Genomic DNA, 9,781 nt, shown 5'->3' with positions numbered 1-9,781 from the left:
AACATTGCATAACATTTTTTTCATGAGAATAAACATATGCAAATGAGGTGTATGGGACAATTAATAGTTGTAATTAGTGTCATTCAAAGTCAATGTTCTTTACAGTAACGAACGACCGTTAACAATTTCTATTGGGTGATAAAATATATATCTGATTTTTATTAAAAAAATGTGCATGTGAATATACGAAATATACACTTGTCCATATGGTCTAAATTATCTTGGTACGAGCTTGATGTTCCAACCTCCTTGTAAATCAAGGGTAATATTTGTGTGCAACACCCAATCCTCCATTTTCATAAAGGAGCCCGTCATGACTTTATAGTTCCGGAAAATGTTTGCCGCAACGACTTTTATCTCCACCATGGCGAATTTTGGACCTACAATGAATGAGTAAATGAATAAATGATTGGATACCAACGTATAAATAGCGAGCAATTTAATTGATGAATACCCAAACAGTTTCTGGGTCCTGCAGAAAATGGAATCCAGTCAAAGGGACCGATTTTTATTGTGGACATTTCTGCATTATCCTGGGGGTGAAGGAATCGATTCGGGTTAAAAATATTTGGATCGGGATAAACGGATGGATTGCGATGAACGGAAAATATCGAGATCACGACTTCTGTACCAGTTGGAACATGTCCCCCATCGTCTTACGTGACCAAAATTATCAAGATAGCAATAATTACGAAAGTAATTATTAGCGTTGATTGACTTAAAAGTATGAAACGGTAAAATGGTACAGAAATACTTATCTTTACCCAAATAAATGTCACTCCCAACTCTGCGCGTAATGCAAGACACTGGCGGAAATAATCTGAGCGTTTCCTTGATGCAGCATTCCAAGTAACGCATTTTGTTGCAATGCGTTTCTGTTATGGGGTAATTTCCTTTAGTGTTATCATCACTGGCAAAAATAGCGTCCAATTCTTCTCTAACCTTTTCCTGTGTATAATTACCCATTATTGTCCATAAATTGTACATATGTATGATTTTTACGTAAGTAGTTTGCTTACGGTATTAATTAATACCTGAATATCGTGATGCAGGGCTAAGGATAAAATAAGAAAGCTCAAAGTTTTGCTTGTAGCATCGGTGCCAGCAATATATATGGACGAAATTTCATAAATTAATTCTTGATCTGATAATTCCAGCTCTGGTTTCGTATTTTGAAGATATAGGAGCAATTCTAAAAAGTTTTTAGGCTGAGGCATAATTTTGTCTGAACTTTGCACAGTGCTGTTTTTTTCATGGTCCACTCTTTTCTTGTCGGCTAAGAACTGTTAAGAATTCGTCTCATTATATTAAGCCATATTAAATTACCACGCACATGCATGCGATGGGAATGCATTTAACGACCTGACCTGTGAGAAGAGGAATTTGTGCAGCCATTCCACGGAGGTCCTCATTTCCTTCGACAATCTGGTCAGATTCCATATCTTGCTTGAAAATAAATACCAAGGACGAAGCATCCTGTATTCGGCGAGGAACGTTCCTCTGTGCAATGCTCAGTTTAATCATAAATATGAATATAAACCATACGCGACAAAAATTTGCAAGGAATAACCTAGTGTAATTTTGTATTGCTAATTTCCAAAATTCTTTTGAAGCCCCTCCAAAAGTGTCTACCTCTAATCCTAGGGCTCCTCCTGCGAGTTAGAACAAGTTATTTTTAAGTAATTGTGTTATAACTATTTTCATGTGAATTACCGATGAGCATTTGAATGGAGCATCGACTAAGGTAAGGATGAATATCAAAAGTTTGACCAGATGTGTCGTGCCCATCTTTCTGCAGAGCTTGGATAAGTTCGCAACTGCTGAGGTAAAATATTGATGGGAGTCTTTGAAGGACTTTAGAATGAAACGCTTGTTCTAAATGAGGCCTCCGTTGCTTCCATATTCCAACTAATTGAATTATCAATTTTTAAATAAAAAATATGTTCAAGACAATTAAATGAACATACATATATTTACTTACCTGGAGCGTTGAAGGCTCCCGTTCCAATTGCCAAGTCCAATGCTCGGTAAAACAAGCCCTTTGATACATGATCTCTACTGCACAACACTTTCTAGATACAGGTATTTATCTATGCAATGTGTTATGCAAAAGTAAATAAATAATTTTAAAATATATGAACCTTGACATCTTTAGCGTCCCCTAGAACTACGATAGGAAACCAATATGTCCCCCATACGACGACTGGGCCTCTCCCATACTTGGATGCCCAACGTTCAAATAATTTGTTAAATTCTGTGAAGATTGAATCAAATTAATGGTTACATGTTATCATATGCATGGAAGTTGATAATACTCAATAATTGAATTACCGTCGTGACATTTCCACATTGCTATTAGATTTCCTAAAATGGGATAGGCTTCGTGAGAAGGAATTCGCCGGAATTTAAGCACATTTATGATGGGAATTATCACAACAAGATAGATGGATATTATGCTTGCCCCCCAGAGAACGAGGGTACCGAGGTTAAACTCCATCGTTGGAAATGTAAATAAACTTTAAGCAACAGCAACAGATATAATGAAGTTTTGACCCACAAGGTCAGCTAACGATCTCCCTCTTCCAGAACTAAAAAATCGATTCATTCAAAAGTTTTCGTGCTGATGGGCAGACAGCCAACAAATTGAACTCAAGTAAGTTTAGTTACTTCTGTTTCTGGTAGTAGAAAGGAAGAAACTTAATAAGCAAGCAAAGATGTAACGTCTAAGGGATTGCAATTTCTTTTTTTAAATGACACGACACCACATATGACAATTATTTGACCTCGTCTACGCGGTCACCAGTTACTCGGGGGACAAAAATATTGGCGGCGTTGGCTTCGGGAGAAAATTTCCTTTAAAATGACACAACCTATGAAACTTAAGGTCCAATTTGCCATTTGACCTTACTCGAAGATCACCGTGACAGTGACCTCAGTGACCCCATTTTCGAGGTTATAAAATTAGAAACACGATGTCAAAGACCGCATTGGAATATGTTGAGGCGTTCCAGAGCTCTCCTGCTAGCGCACGGTAACAAAAGAATCACACACATCATTGGAGAGTATGTCCTAAATGTATGCCCAGCAAAAAAAATAAATAAAGTGCATTGAATACGGGTTAATGGTTGTAAATAATTACAGTTAATCTTTTATTTCCAATTCTTAGTGACCATTTTAAGTCTTAACTTAACGGATTTTGTTAGTCAAATTTTTATTTAGTTGGTTAGTTATGCGAAACTTTTAAATGACCCAACCGAACCTAGTACATGCAACATTTTAAACACAATTTTTCATAGTATGCTACATTTTAGCAAAGCATTTCAGACCAGCCATTCATACAGTAAAGACGATTAGTCCGACTCAAAACACATAATTTGTTCATAAAATACTAAATGTATTTTAGCCAACTAAGGATAAGTGTATTAGTGTATACACTTACAACGAGTTGGCGTGGGGAGTAATGGAAAGTAGACCTTACACTTTTGACCCTATAAATATTGTTGCTATTTTCAATATTCTGGTTAATCTCGTGTAACTTTTCCTCTGTATGTAACATGTCGACCTGGAACCATGCAATATGAAACACATTTGAATATCAAGAATTCATCATCTAATGGAAATGACGGCCCCACCCATGTCAGTCGAGGATTTCATTCTTCAAGCCGAGCCCGAGACAAATGTAATAATTCTGGACGGGAAATTAGATCAACAAAAATACCGTACGGTCTATTTCAAGTTAGATTACATAAATTGGGATGACGATGAATCACTCGGTCCAGTCTGCTATCTATGTGAAGAAATCATTGAGGACATCACGGATTCGCTTATAAATAAAGGAACAACTTACTCTATTGTCCTCAAGGACCATTTCAATTTGGATCACACGAATAAATGTGCCCTTCAATGCGTACATTGTTTAAATTTTTACCACAAAAATAAGTGTAACATTTCCATTTCCAATCAATCATATCTCAATATTTTACTTTCTAAAAATTGGACTTGTCCGAGATGTGTGCCTTCATTTGTAATTAAGGGAAAAGTTGATGTGGTAACTATAAATTATGACAAGCTATTATTGAAATTAGTGAGAATATTGAACCACTTATGTTATCAAGATACCTTTAATCTGGATATTACCACCTTTCTTATGGAAATTCAAGTTTCATTTAACAAACTTTTTGATAACTTCGGTATTGGATAATTTGTAATTTATTAATTGACTCGTTTTATCGGTTTTGATTTGGAATATAATGGATATTAACTGTTGGTGTTATGAGATGGTTACTCTATAGCTGATCTATGATTTACGTGTCATTTGTGGAAAATCATGATTTTGTGTAAACAGAGTTTTTATTTTGTAATGTGTTATAACTTGTAAACCAGTCTTATCGACTGGTTTACACTGACTGAATGTGACTAACACTTGAATAAAGGTAAATTGAAATTGAAGTAGAGGAAAAATTAGTCTAGCAAAGGAAAAATTAGTCTGGTAATCTATTCTATGGGATGTATGTTTTTTACGGGGTATTCCTCGTAAAAAACATAGGGTTAGGGTAGTCATCATAGAACCTATGTATGTAGATATTAGTCACATACAACATATATATCTACATGTATAGATATGAGTATCCTATTTTGTCTCCCGACAAAAATATTTTGTAAAAAATGTGTCTTAAATGAAAATAATTATTTGTACTGCACTATACCTACAATATATGATATGTTGTATGCAATGAAAATGTACGTCAATGTATGTCAATTATTTAATGAAAATGAAGCGTAAGATATGTATAAAATTAAAATTCATAATTTCATAAACACATTTTTACGTATTACACCTACACATTTAGATGTGAAGTTATTGAATACAGTAAAAGCCGTAGCCGTATTTTATTAAACAGAAATACATTCCATAAAATATGTATAAAATAGGTACACTTACTAAATATTAGTCACTACTAAATGTTAGTAGTCAGGGTGCATAAACTTTTTTGTTGTCCGTGGTTTTTCCTAAGGGGGTGATGCCAGGATGAAAATTTTTATTCAAAAATTAAAAGTTGGGGAATTGCATGCACTTTTGCCATGGATTTGGGTGGTTGTTATGGCAAAAGTGCATGCAATTCTCCAACTTTTAATTTTTGAATAAAAATTTTCATCCTGGCATCACCCCCTTAGGAGAAACCACGGACAACAAAAAAGTTTATGCACCCTGGTTAGTAGTAGTTAGCTTGGGGAGTAGAGTAATTGTGAAGCTATATTACTATGGATTATTAGAAATACTCGTTCCAAACTGGAAAACGGCTAAAAAATTGGATACAAAAATTGGAAAATTGGATACACTGGGAATTTGAAGAAGATAAGTCAAAGGTTTTGGTAAGTGAAATCTCTAATTATTATGCATGCAAATATGTAACCAGCTTACAGTGCAAGTTTTTTAGGACTTCCCTCGAGTTGCGTCTTGCATTATGCAAGTTGCATAGGCGCATAGCCCTTTTACTTTTTTTGCGGATAAGGTGAAATTGGTATCCATAAAAAAGTTAAAAAAAAACAATCATTGGATTATTTTATCAATGTGTTTCAATAAAAAAGAGAGTAGTCTGTTGACCATGAAAAGAAAACCATTAGATAATGGGCGAGTAGGATTTATTAAACTATGGAGTGGATTGAGGATAAAATAAAATGTCGTTGTAATGGGGGTGAATTTTTAAAATCCATATAAATTTCATTAAAACTAAAATTCATGGATTGAATAGATTTTTTATTCGTTGGACTATAGTAGGTTTTTATGCAATTTTTTTTATTTGGGAATGCTAATGCTAATGGATTGGATGGATTTATTTGACCCCTCTTTTTAACCCCTTCCGTACGGCGTCCCTAACTTCCCCCAGAGACTCAATTTCATGAGTTTTTAGAAAAATGCAACTTTGGTCGGGTCGGGTCATCATATTAATTTCATAATAATTTCCAACATGGGGACGAGTTTACATTGCCCACTATGTAGTGGGTACTACAAACTTGAGATTTTCCCCACTGTCTTCTTCGCCTTCGCCTTCGCCATCCTCAGAAATCCATACAGAAGATAATATTAAGCATTTATCTGATAACAGTTTTAAATATTATTGTCCATTTCTAGAATATATTTGACACCGTTATTACCATGTCCAGCTCGGACACCTCTCCTGTGAAATCACGTTTTAGTGGGAGTGATTTGGACTTTTTCTCTAATCAGTTTGATCCATCATTTACTGCCGAGATTTCCAATAGGATGCGAGTTCCGAAAAAACTTCGTGTGGGTAAGTGGAACATTTTGTAATATGCTTTGCGACACGACACGACCACCATTTACGCAAGGACACAAGGCACTGCACTGATTGATGGTTAACCATTTGCTGATGGATTTATTTCATGTTTAATAATTTCCATTCATTCATCTTCTTAGCATTCATCTTCTTATGACTTATGATGATACTTGTTTGTTGATCGTCAGTGGGTGGACATGAGGTGGAGGGTGGGGATGATAATGTTGGGGGGAGTGGCGCGGGCATCGGCGGTGGAAATGAGGTTAACGGGAATTGGAGAGCACGTCGCGATGGGGGTGACAAAGCCCAAATGCAAGTACCGGATCGCATCATTGTCACAGGTGTGTAATTCGTTGTGCATGAATGAAATTCGGTCAATGAATTATCAAAATATCTACTTTCATCTCATGTCCATTCAAAGCTCACTGACTGATCATAATATAATATTTTAATGGCATGAAGGCCAAGAGCAACATGTTGGGGCTAAAGCGATGCCCAGAGAATTGCAGTTGGAAACAGTTGTGATGCCTCCAGACCCGGAAACCATCAGAATTCAGGTAAACTGTTCATTTTGTTAATAATTGGCTCGATAGTCTTTTTTAATTAAATTCTTACTGCTACTAGACGCCTCCGAGATCAATCACTCTGCATAGTCAAAGCAGCAACGGACCCCATCAAAACCAACATTCTCGTAGAGGGGACAGTGACAGTTCCAACTACAAGTCAGATGATGATGACGAAACGTTAACTGTGGAAAAGGATGATTCTGGTAGATTTGGACTCCTCACTAGTGGTCATGGTGGTGGAATTAGTAGTGGAGGAGGGGGGATGGGCTATAATAGTTATGGAGTAGGACTTGCAATTAGCAGTGGGGCTGGCGGTGGTGCCGATTCATCCGTCGCTGTTATTCGCAGGTATTAAACATTTAACTATTTGATATGTTTGAATGATTATAATTTGCTGTCTCTGTTGCAGAGGACAACGATCCGTTGCAAATGCTTCTTATGGAGATCTGGATGAAAATGACGAAATTGATCATCTTCGAGAGCAGTTGAGTCGTATGAACAGACGATTGTTAGCCGTAGAGGAAGATTCTGTTGAACGTAAGGAGCGAGAGCGTTACCTTGTCATGGCTGGGATTTTGTATGTTGCATACAAAACCTGTGCTTGGCTTTTCAAAACCGGATCGCCGCACCACTAATTACAGTACGATAAATGGTGCATATAAAACATAGACTTCGTGTTCGTCATTATACTGTTATTGCCCTTATAATATAATGTCCTTCGGTCGTTCTCGATCGTTTCCACAAATAAACTTATTATTATAGTTTATGCTTAAATGGATCAAAAGACTAAATAAGTGTAATTATTAATCGTTGGATTACATATATATATTTATATTAGCATATCGCCATTCAGTAGGCAATAGTTATTTACTAATTTATTATTGCGTATATATAAACGTACAAAATAGTCGAAGCTCATTATCCCTGTATAAGTTTGTGCATCCGGTTTCTTGAAACTCTCAAAAATGAAATTGTAAATGACATTTCTCGTCAAATAAATATATCGAACAAAATTAATAAAACTGTACAACAAATTAAATTCCGCTAATGTCATCTGATGGTTTAGCATGTGTTCATTGCATGTGTTCATATAATACTTTAATTAGAATTTAGTTAATAATGCGTGCAAATATATGCAATATTTTTATAACATTTCGTGTTCTATTTGAATTTCAGATTGATACAAGACATCTGCAACTGAATTACTGAATTCTATTAATCTGAGCGTTTATTCTGACTTTTTAAGTTGTTTAGTCTATACATTAGGGAGTGTGCATACGTTCATAAATTACAATTATTGACTACCAATTTGTGCTCATTGAACACTATAATTACAACAACATCGCCATTATGGATAATCCAAAATTAAACGATGGAATGAAAAAATTTCTTCAGACGTCAGGTTCTCCAAAGTTTCAAGCTTTTCAAGGAATGAAGATCGACTCTGCCACTTTTCTTGACGAGATACCCGGAAGAGAACGTTGTGCAGGGTGCTCTAAGTCACGCAAATTTTTTTGCTACACGTGTTATGTGCCCATGCCGTTATTGGAAGCGAGAATTCCGAAAGTTAAGGTCAGTCTCGAGTTAAGGCCATGCAGTATTCTTTCATTCATTATCTATTATAAATTTATATTATAAAGCCATTTTATCCATTGGTACTAACTTAAAAAATAATATATGTAGTTGCCACTGAGCCTTGCTGTTGTAAAACATGCACAAGAAATTGACGGCAAGTCTACTGCAATACATGGAAAAATTTTGGCTCCAGAGTCTGTTGAGATGTTTACTTATCCTGACCTTCCCAATACGGACAAGGTAACAAAACTACCTGATTGTACAAGTCATGTCTGTAGTTTTCGTATTTCTATGTCTGTTAAGCATTCAATGTGGATTTATTCTTAATTGTAGAGCATTCTCGTATTTCCTGCGGATGATGCCGAAGACGTTGGTGTATTCGTGGAGCGGATAAAGTCTGAAAATGAGGGAATATTTCCGTATAATCAAGTCATTTTCGTTGACTCAACCTGGAACCAGGTCTTTAGTAATAATTTATGATCATTATAAATATTATATTTACATCGATTATATTTATTATAATTACATTATTACAGACCTACAAAATTTGTCATGATCCGAAACTAATCAGTAAGCTTTATCTACTTGAGTATCTTTTAATTATTTGTGCATTATATGAATTTTATTTAACTCAATGGAATTTTGTTTGTACTTATTACAGATTTGCCACGAGTAAAATTATGTGGGATAGAGTCCCTCTTTTGGCGTTATCAAAGAGGAAACCCCATCACTCATTTATCAACTATCGAGGCCATGTACCATTTTTGCGTGGCATTTCACAAGACGGCCGTCTCCCCTGATTATGGTGGAGATTATGATAATCTGCTCTTCTTCTTTAGATACATGTTCTTCAAGATTCGAGGAATTTATGATCCTAAATCACTTAGAAGCTATCAAACTAGGCCGTACTTACAACAATGATTGTAAAATTCAACATCTAATTACAATTACATGTGTATAACGTATTGTTTGGATTATCGGTACATATACGTGCCTATGCACAATTTATTATATACGTACACATATGTGGTTTTGGTTTATAATAAATTGTGTGAAGAATGATAAAACGAAATAGATACTTTATCATTTTCCTTGCATGCAACAGATTAGGAAGGCCTTTCCTTGACCACATTGTTTACTCTTATAACTTTGGAGTAAATTTGTGTATGCATTTACCTATTTTATTGCTACCCCAATCTGATCCGAAGTGGCCTTGTATAAATTGAGTTAATAATTGATTGCATCATATTTAGCAAATAAATAGGTTTTGCAGATATATAAAATTGAGTTATACTTAATAATGCTTAAAGTAACAAGTACCATGACGGGATTTCCATGTAT

The 9,781-nt window shown here is 35.4% G+C and overlaps 2 protein-coding genes across 7 annotated transcripts; one reads left to right on the top strand and one right to left on the bottom strand.

Moving 5' to 3' along the window:
- Positions 1–131: 131 nt before the first annotated feature.
- LOC110843295 (cytochrome P450 4c3) lies at positions 132–4,918 on the bottom strand. 5 transcript variants are annotated; one of them, XM_035848173.1, is made up of 13 exons: positions 4,120–4,913; positions 3,848–4,052; positions 2,332–3,787; positions 2,142–2,254; positions 1,982–2,072; positions 1,714–1,908; positions 1,571–1,652; positions 1,368–1,500; positions 1,035–1,283; positions 943–948; positions 765–875; positions 455–533; positions 132–380 (listed from the first exon to the last, which is right to left on the bottom strand). In XM_035848173.1, the coding sequence occupies exons 3-13, from the start codon at positions 2,495–2,497 to the stop codon at positions 217–219; spliced, it is 1,389 nt and encodes a 462-aa protein (XP_035704066.1). In that variant the 5' UTR covers positions 2,498–3,787; positions 3,848–4,052; positions 4,120–4,913; the 3' UTR covers positions 132–216. The 5 variants fall into 5 exon arrangements, with proteins under 5 accessions (XP_035704066.1, XP_035704064.1, XP_035704065.1 ...); XM_035848171.1 differs by having other exon boundaries at positions 455–655; positions 765–948; positions 3,848–3,898; positions 3,984–4,069; positions 4,120–4,905; XM_035848172.1 differs by having other exon boundaries at positions 455–655; positions 765–948; positions 2,332–3,562; positions 3,633–3,787; positions 4,120–4,905.
- Positions 4,919–6,017: 1,099 nt separating this feature from the next.
- Positions 6,018–9,512, top strand: LOC110843197 (tRNA-uridine aminocarboxypropyltransferase 1). Of its 2 annotated transcripts, XM_022089160.2 has the most exons (6): positions 6,154–6,293; positions 8,042–8,437; positions 8,549–8,680; positions 8,774–8,899; positions 8,977–9,010; positions 9,102–9,512. In XM_022089160.2, exons 2-6 carry the CDS (start codon positions 8,216–8,218, stop codon positions 9,359–9,361), a joined length of 774 nt encoding a protein of 257 aa, XP_021944852.1. In that variant the 5' UTR covers positions 6,154–6,293; positions 8,042–8,215; the 3' UTR covers positions 9,362–9,512. The 2 variants fall into 2 exon arrangements, with proteins under 2 accessions (XP_021944851.1, XP_021944852.1); XM_022089159.2 differs by lacking the exons at positions 8,042–8,437; positions 8,549–8,680; positions 8,774–8,899; positions 8,977–9,010; positions 9,102–9,512 and adding exons at positions 6,488–6,640; positions 6,762–6,856; positions 6,924–7,213; positions 7,275–7,904 and having other exon boundaries at positions 6,018–6,293.
- Positions 9,513–9,781: the final 269 nt, after the last annotated feature.

The sequence above is a fragment of the Folsomia candida genome, unplaced genomic scaffold (assembly GCF_002217175.1).
Source record: "Folsomia candida strain VU population unplaced genomic scaffold, ASM221717v1 Fcan01_Sc002, whole genome shotgun sequence".
NCBI classification, from domain to species: Eukaryota; Metazoa; Arthropoda; class Collembola; order Entomobryomorpha; family Isotomidae; genus Folsomia; species Folsomia candida.
The sequence above is the reverse complement of the archived record's forward strand: the minus strand, read 5'-3'. Positions and strand labels throughout refer to the sequence as shown.